The sequence below is a fragment of the Rana temporaria genome, chromosome 9 (assembly GCF_905171775.1).
Source record: "Rana temporaria chromosome 9, aRanTem1.1, whole genome shotgun sequence".
NCBI classification, from domain to species: domain Eukaryota; kingdom Metazoa; phylum Chordata; class Amphibia; order Anura; family Ranidae; genus Rana; species Rana temporaria.
The window spans coordinates 31,600,559-31,623,382 of record NC_053497.1 but is presented as its reverse complement, the minus strand read 5'-3'; the positions used below and the strand labels follow the sequence as shown (position 1 = coordinate 31,623,382).

Below are 22,824 nucleotides of genomic sequence, written 5' to 3'. Positions count from 1 at the left end.
TTTTTTCAAAGTTGTCGATCTTTTTTTGTTTTATAGCGCAAAAAAAAACGCAGAGGTGATCAAATACCACCAAAAGAAAGCTCTATTTGTGGGGAATTTTTATTTTTATTTTATTATTTAAGAAAGCTCCATTTGTGGGAAATTTTTTCTTTATTTTTTTACCAAAAATATGTAGAAGAATACATATCGGCCTAAACTGAGGAATTTTTTTTTAATTGGATATTTATTATAGCAAAAAGTAAAAAATATTGTGTTTTTTTTTTCAAAATTGTCGCTCTTTTTTTTGTTTTATAGCGCAAAAAAAACGCAGAGGTGATCAAATACCACCAAAAGAAAGCTCTATTTGTGGGGAATTTTTATTTTTATTTTATTATTTATTATTTAAGAAAGCTCTATTTGTGGGGAATTTTTTCTTAATTTTTTTTTAATTGTATATTTATTGTAGCAAAAAGTAAAAAATATTGTGTTTTTTTTTTTTTTTTTTTTTTAATTGTCGCTCTTTTTATAGCACAAAAAATAAAAACCACAGAGGTGATCAAATACCACCCAAAAGAAAGCTCTATTTGTGGGAATTTTTTATTTTTTTATTTGAGTACAACATCGCACGACTGCACAATTGTCATTCAAAGTGTGAAAGCTGACAATTGGCCTGGGCAGAAAGGGGGTGAAAGTGCCCGGAATTGAAGTGGTTAATAATAAAAGAAGAAATTCTGGGCCCATTCATACTTCTGTGTGGGGTAACGCACAGACTTACCGCACAGACTCACCGCACAGACTTACCGCACAGACTCTCCTGCATTGAGGTGCTTTGCTAAAGGAAAGACTTGACATTCCCTCATAACGGGTTTCTGTTAATAGGACACTATATGGAAGTTGTGTTCATTATGTTACCTTTTCTGATGTGTTTGTTGCTTTTTAAACTTCTCTTTTTTCCCCATTAACAGATCTCTCAGCTGGAGATCCACTGGATCTCCCGTTTTCCATTCTGGAAGTTGGCATAGCAGGGCGACTGGAACTGATCACAAAACCTCTGCCATCGAATGTTCCATCTTTCCCGTTATCTACAGTAGGTCCAGTTCTGTACGAGATTTTTATTCCCTAATGACATAATTCTGATCCTTTCCTGCCTTCTCTTCCAGATTCCGAATGGTTTACCTCCATACGACGTGGATTTGTCTTCTGAAGTGATCCAGAAATATCTTAGTGACCCAGAATGGCTTTCTATCCATGATTTTGACCGGAGCCACAGGTAAAGACTTGGGTTATCCTGAAACCACTTTTTTAACCACTTCCATACCGGGCTTTTATACACACCTCATTACCGGGCCTATTCTGGCACTTCTCTCCTACATGTAAAAATCATCATTCTTTTGCTAGAAAATTACGCAGAACCCCCAAACATTATATATGTTTTTTTAGCAGACACCCTAGGGAATAAAACGACGGTCATTGCAACGTTTTATCTTGCACGGTATTCGCGCAATAACTTTTCAAACGCCCTTTTTTTGGAAAAAAATTGTTTAATGAATTAAAAAAATAACAAAACAGTAAAGTTAGCCCAATTTTTTGTATAATGTGAAAGATTATGTTACACCGAGTAAATAGATACCCAACATGTCACGCTTTAAAATTGCGCATACTCATGGAATGGCGCCAAACTTCGGTACTTAAAAATCTCCATAGGCAACGCTTTTTTTTTTTTTTTTTACAGGTTACCAGTTTAGATTTACAGAGGAGGTCTAGTGCTAGAATTGTTGCTGGCACTCTAACGCACGCGGCGATACCTCACATATGTGGTTTAAACGGCGTTCACATATGTCGGCGGGACTTACGTGTGCGTTCGCTACTGCACGAGAGCTACCGAGGACAGGGGCGTTTTAATTTTATTTTTTATTGTTTTATTTATTTTTTTACTTCTTTTTTTACACTTCTTTTCTAATTTTTATTTTATTTTTTACTTTTATTCATATTACAAGGAATGTAAACATCCCTTGTAATAGGAAATGTGTGTGACAGGTCCTCTTTATGGAGAGATGCAGGGTCAATAAGACCCCACATCTCTCCTCCAGGCTGGAAACCATGAGATCGGTGAAAAAAAATTCACCGATCTCATGAATACTGTTGCTTACTAGCCGCAATCGCGGCTTTGTTTACTTACGGGTACCCGGGCGTGACGTCATCACATCGCGCCCGGGTCCTCCGACGGTCATAGAGATGACTGGTGACCATCTGGCAGAACAAAAGGATACCTGGATGATGCCTCTAGCTGCAGGCATCATTCAGATATCCACCCGCAAAGCCCAGGACGTCATTTGACGTCCACCCAGGATGGGAGATCCCATCTGTGGACGTCAAATGACAATGGGCGGGTATTGAAGTGGTTAAGACTGAGTACAAGCACCAATACTTTTTTTCAAGTACTCACCGATACCGATTACCAATACTTTTTTTAAATGTCACGTGACATTGTTTTTTATTTTTATATTTTTATTTTTTTACAATGCTTTCTTTTTTTTCTTTTTTGGGTGGGGTGGACGGTGTCTATGTGATTTTTATTTTTATTATTTTTTACAATATTTTGTTATTATTATTTATTGCAATATTTTTTTATTTTTTTTTATCAGCCCTGTTGGGGGGCTTTGTTGAGAGATCCAGGGTATTAACAGACCCCTGATATCTCCCCCTTGAGACAGAGAAAGAGACCGAGGATAGAGATCCCCCAGTCCCTTTCTCTGCAGCCTCAGCTGCACTGAAAATGAATGGAGAGAAGACAGAGGCTCCTCTCCATTCATAAACTGAGACATCGTAATCATAGGAGGTTACAATGTTTCAGTTATGTGAATGGACAGAGTCAGTGATCACTGACTGTTCATACAGAAAAGGAAGGAGGAGGACATGGAGAGGGACAGCAGAACGGAGGTGGACACGGAGGAAAACTGATGGGGGACAGCAGCAGAATGGAGGGAGACACGGAGGAACAAAGAAGGGGGACGGCAGAACGGAGGGAGACACGGAGGAACAAAGAAGGGGGACGGTAGAACGGAGGGAGACAAGGAGGAACAAAGAAGGGGGACGGCAGAACGGAGGGAGACACGGAGGAACAAAGAAGGGGGATGGCAGAACGAAGGGGGACACGGAGAAGGACTGGAGGAGGATGCAGGGATGGTCGACGGTGATCGTGTGTGGGGGGAGTTACAAGCACCGATCACTGCTGTGTAGATTTCACTAAATCGGCTGAAAGCCACGGGGGGAAAGCTTGTAACTCCTCCACTCACCGATCACCACTGACTGTCCAGGTATCGGGTAAAGCATCGGGAGCATTTGCCTGAGTACAAGTAGTCAGTATCGGTGTCGGTAAAGACCATACTGTGTGTGATGATGGACATCCCTGATGGCCGGTGAAAATAGCTTTTCCTTCCTGTGGAGTTAAAAATGAATAGCCCAATCTGTTGTTCACCCCGAGTCTCACCCCTGTGTCCTCAGATGATGGACAAATACAGGTTTTTAGCGCATAGCCGGACTTCTGTGTGTGGGGGTGGGTTTTTTTTTTCCTTTTAATTATTACGGGAGAGACACCAACATTCCTGACACGGAGGTCTATTATTACACACAACTACTTGAGACCCGGACCATTATGCAGATAAAGGACCTGGGCAGTTTTTGCGATTCGGCACTGCGTCGCTTTAACTGACAATTGCGCGGTCGTGCGACGTGGCTCCCAAACAAAATTGGCGTCCCTTTTTTCCCCCCACAAAATAGAGCTTTCTTTTGGTGGTATTTGATCACCTCTGCGGTTTTTATTTTTTGTGCTATAAACAAAAATAGAGCGACAATTTTGAAAAAGAAACAATATTATTTTACTTTTTGCTATAATAAATATACCCAAAAAATATATAAGTTTTTTTTATTTTCCTCAGTTTAGGCCGATACGTATTCTTCTACATATTTTTGGTAAAAAAAATCGCAATAAGCGTTTATTGATTGGTTTGCGCAAAAGTTATAGCATTTACAAAATAGGGGATAGTTTTATGGCATTTTTATTAACCACTTCCATACCGGGCATTTTCACCCCCTTCCTGCCCAGACCAATTTTTAGTTTTCAGCGCTGTCGCACTTTGAATGACAATTGCGTGGTTGTGCGACGTGGCTCCCAAACAAAATTGACATCCTTTTTTCCCCACAAGTAGAGCTTTCTTTTGGTGGTATTTGATCACCTCTGCGCTTTTTATTTTTTGCGCTATAAACAAAAGAAGAGCGACAATTTTGAAAAAAAACACAATATCTTTTACTTTTTGATCTAATAAATATCATAATTTTTTTTTTAAAAAGTTTTTTTTCCCTCAGTTTAGACCGATACATATTATTCTTCTACATATTTTTGGTAAAAAAAAAACGCAATAAGCGTATTTGATCGGTTTGCGCAAAAGTTCTAGCATCTACAAAATAGGAAATAGAATTCTGGCTTTTTTTTTTTTACTAGTAATGGCGGCGATCTGCATTTTTTTTTTTTTTTTTATTGTGACCGTGACATTGCGGCAGACAAATCGGACACTTTTAACACATTTTTGGGGCCATTCACATTTACACAGCGATTAGTGCTATAAAATGCACTGATTATTGTGTAAATGTGACTGGCAGAGAAGGGGTTAACACTAGAGGGCGCAGAAGGGGTTAAAAATGTTCCCTAAAGTGTGTTCTAACTGTAGGGGAAGGGGACTCACAAGGGGAGGAGATCAATGTGAGTTCCTCTGTACTGGGAACACACATCAGTCTCCTCACCGCTGACAGGACATGGATCTGTGTGTTTACACACACAGATCCATGGTCCTGCCGCGATTGCGGGTAATCGCGGGGGCCCGGCGGGCACGGGCACCGGGTCCCGAGCAATATGACATCCAGTCTGAAGGACGAGAGGTCCCCACCGATGTCATTTTACTATGGCTCGGTGGGGAAGTGGTTAATAATTCTTTTTTTTACGTGATTTTTTTTTCGCAAATGCGACATTAGGGCGGACACATTGGACACTTTTGACACATTTTTGGGACCATTCATTTTCACCGCGAAAAGTGCTATAAAAATGCACTGTTTACTGTGAAAATGCCAATGGCAGTGAAGTGGTTAACCACTAGGTGGCGCTAAGGGGTTATGTGTGCCCTAAGGGAGTGATTCTTACTGTAGGGGGGTGTGGCTGTAGGCGTGACGTCACTGATCGTCATTCCCTATATCAGGGAACAGACGATCAGTGTCACTGCCACAGTGAAGAACAGGGAAGTGTGCTTCCTCGTCCTCCTCGCGGTGTCTTCTGGGGAATGGGGCACGCTGCCTTCTGGGAACTGTGTGTATCCCAGAAAGCAGCCGCCCATTCACAAAAGCGCTGCGAGACTTGCGCAGTAGGAAACGGGCAGTGAAGCCGCAAGACTTCACTACCTGTTTCCCTCAGTAAGGATGGTGGCGCCAGGAGCTGCCAGGATCGATGGATCGGCCTCGGGGGGGGGGGGGGGGGGGGGGGGCGACATCGCGGGCGCCTAGGACAGGTGTGTGTCCTTATTAAAAGTCAGCGGCTACAGTGTTTGTAGCTGCTGACTTAAAAAAAAAAATCTAAAATTGCGGGTGGAACCCCTTTTCAAACATTTGTTGTCGGAATGTCTGATGGAGCATACACACAGTCGGATTTTCACGCTCACATCGAACATTTGCTGTCGGAAATTCCGACCGTGTGTACGCGGCATAAGAATATATGATAAATAAAACCCCAGGGATCTAGGGATGCAGGGGATCACAGTTGATCCGTGATCCGAACGGGTCACCCCCTTCGGATCGGAACACACTGTGATTCGCGGATTGCCACGGCTCCGGAGCTAGGCCGAAGCCGCGGCGTTTCCTAATGTTACGGCGGCGGCTCCGGAGCTAGGCCGAAAGCCGCAGCCTTTCCTAATGTTATGGCCGCGGCTTCAGGCCTACCTCCGGAGCCGCGACCATAACGCTAGGAAAGGCCGCGGCTTCGGCCTAGCTCCGGAGCCGCCGCCGTAACATTAGGAAAGGTCGCGGCTTCGGACTAGCTCCGGAGCCGCGGCCATCTTGGTACACCCGGCGGCGGCCCTCCTCTGTTTACACCCACAGAGGAGGAACCCGCACTCGTGGGACACACCGCTCGTCTGTCGGTACTAGCTGGGGGGGGGGGGGGTCACTGTACTGAGAGAAGGAGGGTCACTGTACTGAGAGAAGGGGGGTCACTGTACTGAGAGAAGGGGGGTCACTGTACTGAGAAGGGGGGTCACTGTACTGAGAAGGGGGGGGGGGTCACTGTACTGAGAGAAGGAGGGTCACTGTACTGAGAGAAGGGGGGTCACTGTACTGAGAGAAGGGGGGTCACTGTACTGAGAGAAGGGGGGTCACTGTACTGAGAGAAGGGGGGTCACTGTACTGAGAGAAGGGGGGTCACTGTACTGAGAAGGGGGGTGTCACTGTACTGAGAAGGGGGGTGTCACTGTACTGAGAAGGGGGGGGGTCACTGTACTGAGAGAAGGGGGGTCACTGTACTGAGAGAAGGGGGGTCACTGTACTGAGAGAAGGGGGGTCACTGTACTGAGAGAAGGGGGGTCACTGTACTGAGAGACGTGGGGTCACTGTACTGAGAGACGTGGGGTCACTGTACTGAGAGACGTGGGGTCACTGTACTGAGAGACGTGGGGTCACTGTACTGAGAGACGTGGGGTCACTATACTGAAAGGAGGGGGGGTCACTGTACTGAGGGGAGGGGGGGGTCACTGTACTGAGAAGGGGGGTCACTGTACTGAGAGACGTGGGGTCACTGTACTGAGAGACGTGGGGTCACTGTACTGAGAGACGTGGGGTCACTGTACTGAGAGACGTGGGGTCACTGTACTGAGAGACGTGGGGTCACTGTACTGAGGGGAGGGGGGGGTCACTGTACTGAGGGGAGGGGGGGGTCACTGTACTGAGAGACGTGGGGTCACTGTACTGAGAGACGTGGGGTCACTGTACTGAGAGACGTGGGGTCACTGTACTGAGAGACGTGGGGTCACTATACTGAAAGGAGGGGGGGTCACTGTACTGAGGGGAGGGGGGGTCACTGTACTGAGAAGGGGGGTCACTGTACTGAGAGAAGGGGGGTCACTGTACTGAGAGAAGGGGGGTCACTGTACTGAGAGAAGGGGGGTCACTGTACTGAGGGGAGGAGGGGGGGTCACTGTACTGAGAGGAGGGGGGTCACTGTACTGAGAGGAGGGGGGGGTTCTGTACTAAGGGGAGGGGGAGGGGTGTCTGCACCGAGGGGGTACTATAGTTGGGGGGGGGGGGAGAAGTGAATATTACAGTGGGGGAGATTTTTTTTTTTTTTTGCCGATCCGAAAAATGATCCGATCCGTGACTCCTGATCCGGGGAACGATCCGAACCGTGAGTTTTTTGATCCGTTGCACCCCTACAGGGATCCATTGCTCTATATGTGCTTAAATACAGCTCTGTAAGACTCTGATTGGCTGACCCAAGTGCCCACCTCTGTCCAGGATCTGAAGCTGTAGAAAGCCGTCCTGGAAAGCACATGATTGACAGCTGGCCTGTAAAAGGCGCGTGAAAATCACATGATCAGTGTCATGCCTCTGCCACCTGGCAGGTGTCCACGTTCTCGCCAGTGAGGCTGAAACACAAGCGCAGGCTGATTTCTCAACTCGGCGCCATGACATGACTTGTGCAATATATTTACCCACCAGCAACACACAAAATAGATATTATTGTAAGATACTTTTTAGCAGCAATAAACTTTATTTGTGCTTTAAGCCAGTAAAATCCCGGCCTTCATGTCCGTTCTTGCTCCGTCAGGTCCTGGCCTCGTACCAAGGATGTCAGCTCCCTGTTCCACATGGACCTCAGTGCTCCGCAGACTGATATCAGCATGGAGCGTAACTCTGCTACCGGAGAACTGCGCAGAGTCAGCGAGGTGAGATACAGACAGAGGGACGCATCATATAGAAAAAGGTTTCTGGATATTTTTATACCGGGGGCCTTCAAACTTTCTTAACTAAGGAGCTGAACTCCGGGATACGGAAATATTGTCTAAACGCAACAGGCATGTGTATTCTTGTCATTTGTGGATTCCTTGCTTGGCTCTGTGTAAAAAAAGACCGCTCCCTGCTGCTCTCTTTCCTTGTGCAGGGCGACTGGTCTGGTCTCCGCCCCCTCCTGTAGTGTTCTGCAGGCAGTGGGTGGAGCTGCTGGGCCTCTCCCACAGCTCTGCTGCCTATATAAACCACAGTGATGATGTCACCACTACTTTTGCAAGGTAATAGCTTGGTCTGTAAAGGCATTTGGTGCACGCAAAGTGACTTTATTGTTTGCTATATGTGTCTGATTCAGTTTGGAAGCCAGTCTGCCACATCCGTAGGCAGGGCCGCCATCAGGAATTATGGAGCTTCAGGCATGGGCCCTCCTGGAGCAGAGAACCCGGGGGGGTTGGGGGGGGTGTGCTGACGCCTGAAATTGAGAAGCGGGTGGGGGGGGCTGCCGCGATTTGAGCAGCGGGGGGGGGGGGGGGGCCCTTTACAAAAAAAAGAAGGAATGAAGAAAAATATATATAAAAAAAGGGGGGTAGCCATCCGGGGCTCTGGGGACCTCTGTGCCCTTTAATAAAAAGAAATAAAAAATATATATATATCAATCTGGGGCCCTTTAATAAAAAAAAAGAAACCTCTGGGCCCTTTAAAAATATATATATATATATATAATATATATATATATATATATATATATATATATATATATATATATATATATATATATATATATATATATATATATATATATAAAAAAAGAAACATTTATAAAAAAATATATATTTAAAAAATAAAGGAAATAAAATATATAAAAAAAAGATTGTTTTTTTGAAAAAAAAAGGGGGTTGTCATCCGGGGCCCTGGAAATCTCCGGACCCCTAAAAAAAAAAAAAAAAAAATGTCCCTTTAATAAAAAATAAAATAAAAATATATTAAAAAAATATATATTTTTTTTAATAAAAAATAAATGAAAAAAAGGGGGGGTTGCCATCCGGGGCCCTGGGGACCTCCGGACCTCTAAAAAATAAAAAATAAAATTGTCCCTTTGAATAAAATAGAAATATATTAAAAAAATATATATATTTTTATAAAAAATAAATAAAAAAATGGGGGGATGCCATCTGGGGCCCTGTGGGCCCCTGGGAACCTCCGGACCGCTAAAAAAAAAAAAAAAAAATCCTCCGGGCCCCTTACAGGTGTACTGCCTGTGCCCCTCTGATGGCGGCCCTGTCCGTAGGATCAACTTCCCGGCCATTTGGAGTAAAAATTATCTAGAAATATGACCCCTTGTTGGGGGCTCTCAATGGAGAGACTTGTGGCACTCTGTTGGTGTCATTGGGAGGAATATTGCCCCATCCTTGGTGCCAGGGGGAGGAATTTCCATTGTTGGTGTCAGTGAAAGAAATAGTGCCCAGTCGTTGTTGACATTGGAAGGAATAATGCCCCATTGTGTGTCATGTTTGGTGTCCATGGAAGGAATAGTGCTTATTCTTGGTATCATTGGGAGTAATAATGCCCCATTATTTGTGTCATTGGGGGGAGAATGCTCAATTTTTTTGTGATAGTGGGAGGAATAGTTGGTATTAATAGAAGGAATAGTGCCCCATCATTGGTATAGGTGGGAGGAATTGTGCCACCCCATCCTCTGTGCCATTATTTGGTGTGAGTGGCAGGGATTGTGTCCCATCAGTGGAAGAAATAGTGCCCCAATTTTGGTGTGAGTGGGGGTAATTGTTCCCCATTTCTGGTGTCATTGGGGAGAAGTAATTCCCCTATTGTTGGTATCAGTGGAAGGAAAAGTGTGATATTGTTGGTAGCAATGAAAGGAATAGTGCCCTATCATTGGTGTCAGTAGAAGGATAATGCCTCATCGTTGGTGTCAGTGGGAGGAATTGTGCCTGATTGTTAGTATACAGTGCATGTAAGGATTAGTGCCTCATCATTGGCATTAGAGGAAAGAATAGTGCCCCTTTGGTGGTGTCAGTGGGAGGAATTGTGCACCATCGTTGGTTTCAGTGGGAGAAATAGTGCCCCTTTGTTGTTGTCAGTGGAAGGAATAGTGCCATATCATTGGTGTCAGTGGTAAGAATAGTGCCCCGTCATTGGTGTCAGTGGGAGGAATAGCGCCCTGTCATTGGTGTCAGTGGGAGGAATAGCGCCCGTCATTGGTGTCAGTGGGACGAATAGCGCCCCGACATTGGTGTCAGTGGGAGGAATAGCGCCCCGTCATTGGTGTCAGTGGGAGGAATAGCGCCCCGTCATTGGTGTCAGTGGGAGGAATAGCGCCCCGTCATTGGTGTCAGTGGGAGGAATAGCGCCCCGTCATTGGTGTCAGTGGGAGGAATAGCGCCCGTCATTGGTGTCAGTGGGAGGAATAGCGCCCTGTCATTGGTGTCAGTGGGAGGAATGGTGCCCCTTGATTGGGGTCAGTGGGAGGAATGGTGCCCCTTGATTAGTGTCAGTCGGAGGAATAACACCCCATCATTGGTGTTAGTGGGAGGAATGGTGACCCATTTTTGGTTAACAGCGTCTGGAATAGTGTCCCAAGAGCCTGTTAAATGCTGACAAAGCACTGCAGTTTGGGGACCACTGTATACAGGCATACCCCGCTTTAAGTACACTCACTTTACATACACTCGCGAGTAAGGACATACCCCCGAGTGTATGTAAAGTGCCGTACAAGTACTGTACAGACATTTTGCAGCTGCAGTAGAAGGAGCTGAAGCTTCGAGAGCATAGCCCGCCCTGTTCCAGTGTGCCCCTGACACCCCCACTACAGCCCCTAAGACCTCAACTACAGCTCCTGACACCCCAAATACAGCCCCTGACCCCCTACTACACCCTAGAAGTAAAAAAAGGTATTGTTTCACTTTAAGTACGTTTTCGTTTTACATACATGCTCTGGTCCCATTGTGTACTTAAAAGTGGGGTATGCCTGTACCGTAGAAATCAGCACCACGAGGTGCATGCAAGAACCCACAGTTCCTTATTTGTGAAGCCCCATACACCGTCTGACCCTTTTTCTTTTTTCCTGTTAGGCCTCGGCAAACCACATTGGTCTCTCAGCGCAGAATTCTCTGTCCCTACGACGACCTCCTGGTCCTCCTTCTCAGTCCGTCAAGGGCAGCACTTCCAACTTCCCTTTCTGGCCAGGTAAGTTGGCAAAGCCACGGGTATTATGTCTTTTTCATTTAGAACAACCAATCATTATCTTCCATAAATGTTTTTACTTCAGATCAGGATTTAAAATGGGAATCAATCTGACTGTGATTGGAAAACAGATGCCTTTGTTTTAGATGCTTATTATACATTACAGGGGATGTTTAGGGTAAAAAACAAAGGCCCAGATTCACTTACGCCGACGTATAACAAGTTACGCCGACGTAAGTGCAAATGTGCGCCGTCGTATCTGTGCACCAGACCCACAAACAGATATGCGCCTTAAAACAGGCTACACCCTGCCGACGTAACTTGCTTAAGCCGGCGTAGGGTGGGCGCACATTTAGGCTGGACGCATAGTGCCGCTCCCATTGATTAGCCATTCAAACATGCAAATGAGGGAAATACGGCGATTCACGAACCTGCATGCGCCCGACGCAGGCTACGAGAGGTGCACGTAAGTTGTACGTCTGGCGTAAAGTTAGGCCCCATAAAGAAGGTGCAACCCAGCAGCAGACATGCAAAGGTCTGCACCAGGGAACACAAGCCGGCGTATTTTACGTTGGACGTGTGTCTGGCTGGGCGTAGGTTACGTTCACGCCGTACACAGTGATCCGGCGTAGTTTAGGCAGTGGTTCCGACGTGGTTGTGCGCAGGCGCAGGGGGGTGTGTCCACGTAACGGCGCATGCGCAGTTCGTGATACGTATCTGTCTCGCGCTCAGCCCATCCTTTGCATGGGGTCACGCCTCATTTGCATGGGTCACGCCTACTTCCACCTACGCCGGCCTGCGCCTTCGAAACCTACGCCACGCCGACGCAGCGTTGGGAGCAAAAGCTTGCTGAATGCAGTGCTTGCCTCTCCATGCTGCGTCAGCGTGGCGTACGGCGTTTGCATTACGGCGGCGTAATGTGCGCCCACCTCTCTGTGAATCTGGGCCAAAATGCTGCTCATAGTGACCAATCATATTTTATTTTTTTTCTCTGTGAATATGAAGGAAGGTATTGTATTGGTCACTATGTGCAACATTTTTGTCCACATTTTTTTTATATAAATAGTCCACTAAGTTGTTTTCTAATGTATGACTGTGCCCTATGGAAACCACTTTTTAATCTATGCTATTCATTTCTTCATAGGTGGCATGGATGAACCCACTCTTGAACAAATGAAGGCCATCAGTGAAGAGGATGAAGCCCTGGACTTTGAGAAAGGTACTTTTATAAAAAAAACATTTACCACGTAGCCTACACGGGAAAATGGCAGCCATCATGTAGGCTGATTTAGTATTCATGGGAAGGCTGATTAGCAAGCAGTAAGTGCGGTGACCAATATCCTGCCCATTGTTGTACCCTCCGTACCACTACGTGAACATATTACACAGGATTATACCCTCCACTCCTTCCACATAATGCCTACTGTCAAAACTGCTGCACTCATTCCTTCAGATTTTAGCCCACTGTGAGATCCTCTCAGTGCCTTTTCTACACATACTGCCCACTGTCATACCCTCTGCTTTCCTCTCCCAAATATACTGCCCACTATCGTACCCTCTGCATTCCTCTCTTGCACATACTGCCCACTATCATACCCTCTGCATTCATTTTCTACACATACTGCCCACTGTCATACCCTCTGCTTTCCTCTCCCAAATATACTGTCCACTATCATACCCTCTGCATTCCTCTCCTGCACATACTGCCCATTTTCGTACCCTCTGCTTTCCTCCTCTGAACATACTGCTCACTACATACCCTCTGCATTCCTCTCCTGCACATACCGCCCACTTTCATACCCTCTGCTTTCCTCCTCTGAACATACTGCTCACTGCATACCCTCTGCATTCCACTCCTGCACATACTGCCCACTGTGATACCTCTGCATTCCTCTCCTGCACATACTGCCCACTGTGATACCTCTGCATTTCTCTCCTGCACATACTGCCCACTGTCCTACCCTCTGCATTCCTCTCCTGCACATACTGCCCACTTTCATACCCTCTGCTTTCCTCCTCTGAACATACTGCTCACTGCATACCCTCTGCATTCCACTCCTGCACATACTGCCCACTGTGATACCTCTGCATTCCTCTCCTGCCCATACCGCCCACTTTCATACCCTCTGCTTTCCTCCTCTGAACATACTGCTCACTGCATACCCTCTGCATTCCACTCCTGCACATACTGCCCACTGTGATACCTCTGCATTCCTCTCCTGCACATACTGCCCACTGTCCTACCCTCTGCATTCCTCTCCTGCACATACTGCCCACTGTCCTACCCTCTGCATTCCTCTCCTGCACATACTGCCCACTGTCATACCCTCTGCATTCCTCTCCTGCACATACTTCCCACTGTCCTACCTTCCTCTCTTGCACATACTGCCCACTGTCCTACCCTCTGCATTCCTCTCTTGCACATACTGCCCACTGTCATACCCTCTGCATTCCTCTCCTGCACATACGTCCCACTGTCCTACCCTCCTCTCTTGCACATACTGCCCACTGTCATACCCTCTGCATTCTTCTTCTGCACACGCTACCTGCTGTCACATGATTTGATTTTTTTCTTCTGCACATACTGCCCAACGTAATAGTCTCTGAACGATCACAGTTGAAAAGGGGCATTTCTCTATTGATCGTCCATGTAAAAGCATGTTACAATTTTTACTATTCTTTTCTGTTAATTATTTGTCATTGTTGTATTTAAAATGTTTACTCAAAGTAATACTGTTTTATAGAAGAGTGGATTTAAAAAAAGTCGAGTGCCGCATTCCTTTTATTGTTATATTTACAATTTCTTTCTCGTACATCACGGGACACAGAGCAGCATATTCATTACTATGTGGGTTATATGGAGTACCTTCAGGTGATGGACACTGGCAATCTCAAACAGGAAGTGCCCCTCCCTATATAACCCCCTCCCATAGGAGGAGTACCTCAGTTTTTTCGCCAGTGTCTTAGGTGTTGGTCATGGAATAGCTTGTCTCCTACATCCTTGGGATCAAGGCAGGCTAACCGGATCTGTCCAAGGTGCCTCAGAGCCAAAGTGGACAGTACCCGGGCCCCAAACCGTGGGGTTTTGCCCATAATGCTTCTCTTTTTAGAGAGCTGGACCCTGGGCCCAGGACTTAGAACCTCTGCGGTACCTAAGGTAACCTGTTTGCCAGGGTGCTATATGGGCCCAGGACAGTGGGTTCCTTTTAGGACCCCAGGGCCTGAAGGTCTAGTACGCCACCCACGGAGATGGGGGAAGATTGGACCGCTTGCTATGCAAAGTCCTGCGGCATGGAGCAGGTAAGAAAGGGGGGGCCTGCGGGACTTGGTTCGTCGGCAGGCTCTCTAGGGAGATCTTTGGGGGATGTGCCTGAGTATGCTCTTGCATTGGCAGTTTTTGGGCCACTATGTCTATCAAAGAGACAGGATGGTCTATGTATGGGCTCCCATGTGTGATCTTCCTAAAGATAGGTGTTGCATTGTAAATTGTCTGCTGGGCGCTGGGTTGGGAAAGGAGCTGTGTGTTAGCTATGCTTTCCCAGGACTGGGGGGTCAGTGACTCACCTGAGGCCTTACCTGTCTGGGTGCCGTGCGGTGTCCTCCTCCAGCATGTCAGACGCTTCCGGCGTGGCCCCGTCCTCCGCAACACGGGCGCGAGCGCGGGCGCGCGCCCTGTAATATAGGCGCAGGGTGATGATTCGCGCCGTTGTGGAGAAAGAGGGGCGGGACATCTAGTCTCATAAAAGGAAGGGGCGGCCCTTCCTCTATGCTGTGTAGCTCAGTTGCTTGCTGAGCTTGAAGGAGGAGGACGCAGAGCGGCTGCAGTGCGGCTGAGGGCACCCAGTGGCGCAAGGAAGTATTGCAGTTCTGGTGAACAGAACTAGCTGTGTGGTTACTAGCCTAAAAAATTCCTTATACAGCAGATGGATACTTGCAATTTTTTGAGGGAAGACAGCATGTTTTCATTAAAAAAAAAAAAAAAAAAAGGTTTTTGAAAAAAAAAAAAAAAAGAAAAAAAAAAATATAGGAAACATACTGGTCTTCCCGTTTTGGTTTTTGGACGTTAATTATTAATACCGTTCCCTAAAACCGTACTATTTCTTTCTCCTAGCTACAACCATCAAGGGTTGTAAGCAGGGGTACCTCGGTATTGTACCATGGCTTCCAAAGGTTCAGGATCAGGGGGTACAAAAGAAAGGGGCCCCCCCTCAGATTCTGACGGTTCAGATCGGCCTATGCCGGTACTTTCCCCACAGGTTATTACACCATTGGGCACCTTGGTTAAGCCATTAGGGAGATCTGGTGCTGAGGCTACATCAGATCCACCCAACCCTGTGTTTATCACAGAGAGTATGCTAGCCGCCTCCTTGGAGGGGCTAGAGAAAAGATTGGCGGCTATGATAGCCAAATCTACACCGGGTAAAAAGCGGACTAGGTCTCCGTCGCCTGAGTGTGGACCCTCAGATGCTGAGGTTCTCTCCCCGGGGGGATTTGAGTTGCAGGAGGATCATTTGGACCGGGACCAAATTGGTTCAGAGGTTGAGGGTTCGGCTAATGAAGAGCCTTGCTCGGCCTCCCAAGCGGAAAGCTTCTGGGTTCATTCTCTGACAGACATGGTCCACTTGGCGTTTAATTTGCCTTTGCCGGAACCTCAGGGTCCGGCCGTATCATCTTTAGGCTCTTTGAAAACGCCTCGCAGTAGCGCTGTTTTTCCAGTCCATCCTCTTTTAGAGGAAGTAATCTTCCAGGATTGGGCACGACCAGACAGAATCTTTTTACCACCTAAAAAATTTTCCGTCGTCTATCCTATGGAAGAAAAATTTGCCAAAAAGTGGACTCTCCCAGTGGTGGATGCCGCCATCTCCTGTGTAAATAAGTCCTTGACTTGCCCGGTAGAAAACATACAGGTGTTTAAAGAACCGGTTGATAAGCGTTTGGAGACGCTTTTAAAAGCATCCTTTACTACGGCGGGTGCAGTAATACAGCCAGCGGTGGCTGCTATTGGAGTTTGTCAGGCACTAACAGACCAGACAAGACAAATGCTTAAGGTTATTCCGGCCCAACAGGCGGAAGAATTATCTGATATTCCTAGAGCCATGTGCTTCGCGGTGGATGCTATAAGGGATTCCATCCAGCAAGCGTCTCGTCTGTCACTATTTTTAGTACATATGAGAAGGCTCTTATGGTTAAAGAACTGGGAGGCTGAGCCCCCATGCAAAAAGCTCCTGGCAGGGTTTCCCTTCCATGGAGAACGACTCTTCGGAGAAGATCTGGATAAATACATTCAGACTATTTCAAGTGGTAAAAGTACACTTCTACCAGTAAAAAAGAAGGTCCGGGGACCTGCGTTCAAACGGCAGCTTCCCCCTGCTCAGGGGCCCGCCAATTCCAGGCAGTATCGACGGCCTCCTGCGAGATCATACTTTAACAATAAGCCACCAGGACAAGCCTTTGGAGGCAAGAAGCAGTGGTATCGTAAACCAGCAAAGACAGCCCCTAAGTCTGCCTCATGAAGGGACGCCCCCACCCACGAAGGTGGGGGGAAGGCTGCGTCTTTTTTCAGAAATTTGGGAGACCGACATTCCCGACAAGTGGGTCCGGTCTTCCGTGGCCACAGGCTACAAATTAGAATTTCTAAGAATCCCTCCACCTCATTATCAGGAGTCGAGAGTGCCAGTCGAGCCGACAAAGAAGGCCGCCTTAATGGCGGCATTAAATCGTTTGCTTTACCAAGGCGTGATAGTAGAGGTACCAGCCCAGGAACAGGGGCTAGGGTTCTACTCCAATCTGTTCATCATCCCAAAGCCCAACGGCGATGTCAGGCCAATCTTGGACTTAAAGGGATTAAATGCGTACTTAAAAGTACGCTCGTTCCGGATGGAATCCGTGCGATCGGCAGCCGCCGCACTTCAGAAAGACGACTTTCTGGCCTCCATAGACATAAAGGATGCTTACCTTCATGTGCCAATTTTTCAGCCACATCAAAGGTTTCTACGCTTCACAGTGGCTCGGCGTCATTTTCAATTTGTGGCACTCCCTTTCGGGTTGGCTACGGCTCCTCGAGTATTCACCAAGGTCCTAGCTCCAATTCTAGCCAACCTAAGAATCCAGGGGATCATTGTCCTAGCATACCTGGACGACCTTCTAATCATAGATCATTCATCTCCTGGCCTGGAGCGAGCAGTGGCTCTCACGGTTCGATACCTAGAGAGGTTCGGTTGGGTCCTAAACCGAGAAAAATCAGCTTTCCAACCCACAAAGAGGTTGGAATATCTCGGCATGTCATTAGACACGGAACAACAAAGGGTGTTCCTGCCTCGAATAAAGGTCGAGGCTATCAAAGAATTGATACATCTGGTTCTAAGCAAGAGAGAACCAACGATTCGCCTATGCATGCGATTACTAGGCAAGCTAGTGGCCACCTTCGAAGCGGTGCCATACGCTCAAAGTCACACTCGTGTCCTGCAGGCAGCCATTCTGTCAGCATGGAGCAAGAGGCCACAGGCCTTGGAATTTCCGTTGCCACTCTCATCAAGAGTCCGGCAGAGTCTGTGTTGGTGGTTAGACCCTCAGAATCTACTGAAGGGAAAATCTTTCAGCCCCGTGACATGGAAGATAGTGACCACAGATGCCAGCCTGAAGGGCTGGGGAGCGATCTTGGATGGGTGCACTCACCAAGGTACGTGGGCACAGGAGGAGAGTCAATTGCCCATCAATATCTTGGAGCTCAGAGCTGCTCGGCTAGCCCTCAGGGCTTGGACCTCCAAATTACAGGGGTGCCCGGTGAGGATACAGTCAGACAATGCCACGGCTGTGGCATATATAAATCACCAAGGGGGAACCAAGAGTCAAGCAGCTCAGAGAGAAGTGAGCTTAATTTTCCTATGGGCAGAGAATCATGTGCCCTGCATATCGGCAATATTCATTCCCGGGGTGGACAACCTGCAGGCGGACTTCTTGAGTCGTCAGACTCTGTCGCCAGGGGAATGGTCTCTGCATCCGCAAATATTTCAGATAATTTGCCAGAAGTGGGGAATGCCGGACGTGGATATCATGGCATCAAGGCTCAACAAGAAACTCGACAGGTTCATGTCCCGGACTCGGGACCCTATGGCCTGCGGGACCGATGCATTAGTTTACCCTTGGCATCAGTTCAATCTTCTATATGCCTTCCCTCCGCTCCAGTTACTACCCCGCCTGTTGCGCAGGATCAGGGTGGAGCACAAGCCAGTCATTCTGATAGCTCCAGCATGGCCCAGAAGGGCATGGTACTCACTAATCCTAAAGATGTCAGTGGGAGACCCTTGGACGCTTCCTCTACGACCAGACCTACTCTCACAAGGCCCGATCCTCCACCCTGCATTACGGCGTCTAAATTTGACGGCCTGGCGGCTGAATCCCTGATTCTTAGGGGTAGAGGTCTATCTAGACAAGTAATCTCTACCCTGATTAAGGCTAGAAAGCCAGTCTCCAGAGTAATTTATTACAGGGTTTGGAGGGCCTATGTAGGCTGGTGCGAGTCCAAGAAATGGCTTTCCCGCAAATATACCATTGATAGAGTATTAAGTTTTCTCCAGCTAGGAGTGGATAAAGGATTGGCATTAAGCACAATCAAGGGACAGATTTCAGCTTTGTCAGTGTGGTTTCAGAGGCCGCTGGCCACCCACTCGCTGGTTAAGACCTTCATTCAGGGGGTCTTGCGTATTAATCCTCCGGTTAAGTCACCACTTTGTCCGTGGGACTTGAATCTTGTTCTGTCAACTCTACAGAAACAACCCTTTGAGCCGTTGGCTGAAGTTCCTTTGGTTTTACTAACAAGGAAGTTGGTATTTCTGGTCGCCATAGTTTCCGCTAGAAGAGTGTCAGAGTTGGCAGCCTTATCTTGTAAGGAGCCATATCTTATTCTGCATAAGGACAAGGTGGTTCTCCGTCCTCATCCTTCCTTTTTACCAAAGGTTATATCCAGTTTTCACCTGAACCAGGATTTGGTATTACCATCCTTTTTTCCAAAGCCCACTTCCAGAAAGGAAGGGTTGCTGCATACCTTGGATATTGTCAGGGCCATGAAGGCCTATCTTAAAGCTACAGAGAAGATTCGGAAAACAGATGTGTTATTCATTTTGCCAGATGGGCCCAAGAAGGGACAGGCAGCTGCAAAATCCACCATTTCGAGATGGATTAAACAGTTAATTATTCAGGCCTACGGCTTGAAGAGGTTGCCTCCTCCGTTGTCAGTAAAGGCCCATTCTACCAGGGCCATGGGCGCCTCCTGGGCAGCACACCATCAGATCTCTATGGCTCAAGTATGCAAGGCGGCAACCTGGTCTTCAGTCCACACGTTTACAAAATTTTACCAGTTGGACGTAAGAAGGAATACAGATACAGCCTTTGGGCAGGCAGTGCTGCGGGCTGCGATTTAAGACCCTCAGAATCGGGGACACCCTTGAGTTAAAATTTAAGTTTAAATTTAATTTTCTCAACTAAGTTGGATTTATTATTATTTGAGAGTATCTCTGAATTAAATCCTTGTGTCTTGGGAAGATTTCTCCCTCCCCTCAGTAAAGCATTGCTTTAGGACATCCCACATAGTAATGAATATGCTGCTCTGTGTCCCGTGATGTACGAGAAAGAAAAAGGGATTTTTAATACAGCTTACCTGTAAAATCCTTTTCTTGGAGTACATCACGGGACACAGAGCTCCCACCCCTCTTGTGGGGACCATTTTGGGAGGCATACTGCTTGCTACAAAACTGAGGTACTCCTCCTATGGGAGGGGGTTATATAGGGAGGGGCACTTCCTGTTTGAGATTGCCAGTGTCCATCACCTGAAGGTACTCCATATAACCCACATAGTAATGAATATGCTGCTCTGTGTCCCGTGATGTACTCCAAGAAAAGGATTTTACAGGTAAGCTGTATTAAAAATCCCTTTTTTCTGATCATGCTATTATACTATAAGCTGGAGATGTAATAACTTTTAGCAGAGCTTCTCTGATTATTTTAGGGATTCCTCCATCTAAAAAAAAAATAATTAAGGCTACTTTCACACTGAAGGCAGTTTTCAGGCATTTTAGCACTATAAGGCTTCATTTCCATGGACGTTTTTACAGCCACTTTTTTAGCCTTTTTTACAGCTTAAAAACGCCTGTCCATGTTTTTTTTTTGTTTTTTTGAGCTGGAGCTCAAAAACGCAGCGGCAGCGTTTTTTTTAGCGTTTTTGAGCATTTTTTCTCGTCTGCCATTTTTACAGCTCTAAGGCTGGAGCTTCAGAACGCACTGGTCCTGTTTTTTTTTTTTTGCAGCTTAAGGCTCCATTCACACCTGAACGCGGCGTATTTTACCGCGATTTGCCGCGACAAATTGCGGCGTTTTGTCCCGTAATTTGCCGTGACAAAACGCGGTAAAATACGCCGCGGTAACATACACAGGTGGGGTGATCAACATTGTCGGCTATGGCCGAACGATGAAAGCCGCCTGAAAAAAAGGTGTGGGACTTGTTTTGAGCTTCAGGCGTTTCGGCGTTCGGCGTGGAGATGTGAACCATCTCCATAGCCGACAATGTAAAATCACCCCTCCAGCGTATTGCAGGCTGCAATAGCGTCGCGCTACAGGCGACAATACGCCTAGGTGTGAATGCAGCCTAAAAACGGCTCAGCCATCTACAGCTCAAAAACGTCATGGTGGGCATGAGGCCATAGACTAACATGGAGAGCCGTTTTTAAGCTGCAAAAAAAGCTCAGAAAAGTGGCTGTAAAAATGTCCAAAAACGTCCATGGAAATGAAGCCTAAATGGCGCCTGTAAACTGCCTCCCATGCCTCCCCGGTGCCAAAGCCCGAGTGCTTTCACACTGGGGCGGTGCGCTTGCAGAATATTAATGAAGGTCCTGCAAGCCGCCATTTTTTGGGCGGTGTACACTGCCCCTGCCCATTCGAAAGCGCCGCAACACAGGTGGGTTTAACCCCTTCTTCGGCTGCTAGCGGGGGTTAAACTACGCTAAAACGAGCAGCGCGTTAGCGCGGCTACAGTATGTAAGTAACCTAAAAGAATGCTTCTCTAGTTGTTTTCCAGTATGGTGTGTCTGAACTATTAAACTATTATTTAAAGATTGTGGGGGGGGATTTCCTAAAACTGGAGCATTCGGAATCTGGTGCAGCTGTGCATAGTAGCCAATCGGCTTCTAACTTCAACTTGTTCAGTGAAGGTTTGCCAATAAAACCTGGAAGCTGATTGGTTACAGTGCAGAGTTGCACCAGATTTTCCACGCTCTAATTTAGTAATTTAGTAAATCAATTTTTCTGTGTGCTGTACAAAACAGAACAATGTCTGTTTTTGGCACACCTAGAATATTATTGGATTTTATGAAATCTTTCAGTATTTAGCCAACACTAAGCAATTGAGATAAATGGAGTTCAAGTTTTATCATAACAAATCCCGATGTTCTATATTTCTACATTCTTTCACGTGTAGGCGTATATCAGAGAAAATAAACAAAACTTATCTCTCTTTTCTTAAAACAGATCTCTTATCTGCTCCCCCTGGATGGAAAAATGGAATGAATTTCAAGCAATTGGGTAATCGGGGGGTTATGAATAATATGTTTGTTTATAGAGGTTTCATAAAGCAGTACGGTTAAAGGCTCTAGAATACACAAATGATATACATATATGAGAGCTGTTTACCTGCCAATAGGTTTGTATTTCTGTCCTGAGATGTACATAGCTCTGCCACGCAGCACAGCCAGGAGGATGGCACTCCTTACTCTGTTAACGTTGAATCAAAAATAAAAGTTTTTGCCATTTCAGGTGGACGTCATATAGACATCCACCTGGATCGCAGTCACAGGGCCTCACTGCGATCTGTCACTGGCTGTGTTCTTTACTGATCAGTGTACAGGCCTGCTGCTGGAAAACCATGTGTTTGCTGTGACCAATCACAGCAGATTGCATGACAAGTGTAAACAGTGGATGGCTTACTTTCATTTGCATCCATTGGCCCAGATTCACGTAGGAGATACGACGGTGTATCTCCAGATACGCCGTCGTGTCTCTGAGTCTGAGGCGTCGTAACTTGGCGCCTGATTCAAAGAATCAGATACGCCAGAATTTGTATAAGATAGGACCAGCGTAAGTCTCCTACGCCGTCGTATCTTAACTGCATATTTACACTGGCCGCTAGGGGCGTGTATGCTGATTTACGCCTAGAAATATGTAAATCAGCTAGATACGCCTATTCACGAACGTACGCCCGGCCGTCGCAGTACAGATACGCCGTTTACGTAAGGCTTTTTCCGGCGTAAAGTTACCCCTGCTCTATGAGGTGTAGATAAGGCGTACCAATGTTAGGTATGGACGTCGGAACAGCGTCAAATTTTTCATGTTTTACGACGTTTGCGAATAGGGCTGGGCGTCATTTACGTTCACGTCGAAAGCAGTGGCTTTTTGCGGGTTAATTTGGAGCATGCGCACTGGGATACTTTCACGGACGGTGTATGCGCCGTTCGTAAACAGCGTCATTTACGTGGGGTCACAATAAATTTACATAACACACGCCTACATCTTCCACATTTGAATTAGGCGGGCTTACGCCGGCCTATTTACGCTACG

The 22,824-nt window shown here is 46.7% G+C and overlaps 1 protein-coding gene across 1 annotated transcript in view; it reads left to right on the top strand.

Annotated features, from left to right (window-relative positions):
* The window catches only part of SKIV2L (Ski2 like RNA helicase), a 106,076-nt gene that overhangs the window by 5,035 nt on the left and 78,217 nt on the right, over positions 1-22,824 (top strand). The window contains exons 3-8 of the mRNA XM_040323079.1: positions 945-1,066; positions 1,140-1,249; positions 7,841-7,958; positions 11,109-11,223; positions 12,365-12,439; positions 21,739-21,792. Coding sequence (XP_040179013.1) covers positions 945-1,066; positions 1,140-1,249; positions 7,841-7,958; positions 11,109-11,223; positions 12,365-12,439; positions 21,739-21,792 — 594 coding nt within the window. The remainder of the gene's footprint in view (positions 1-944; positions 1,067-1,139; positions 1,250-7,840; positions 7,959-11,108; positions 11,224-12,364; positions 12,440-21,738; positions 21,793-22,824) is intronic.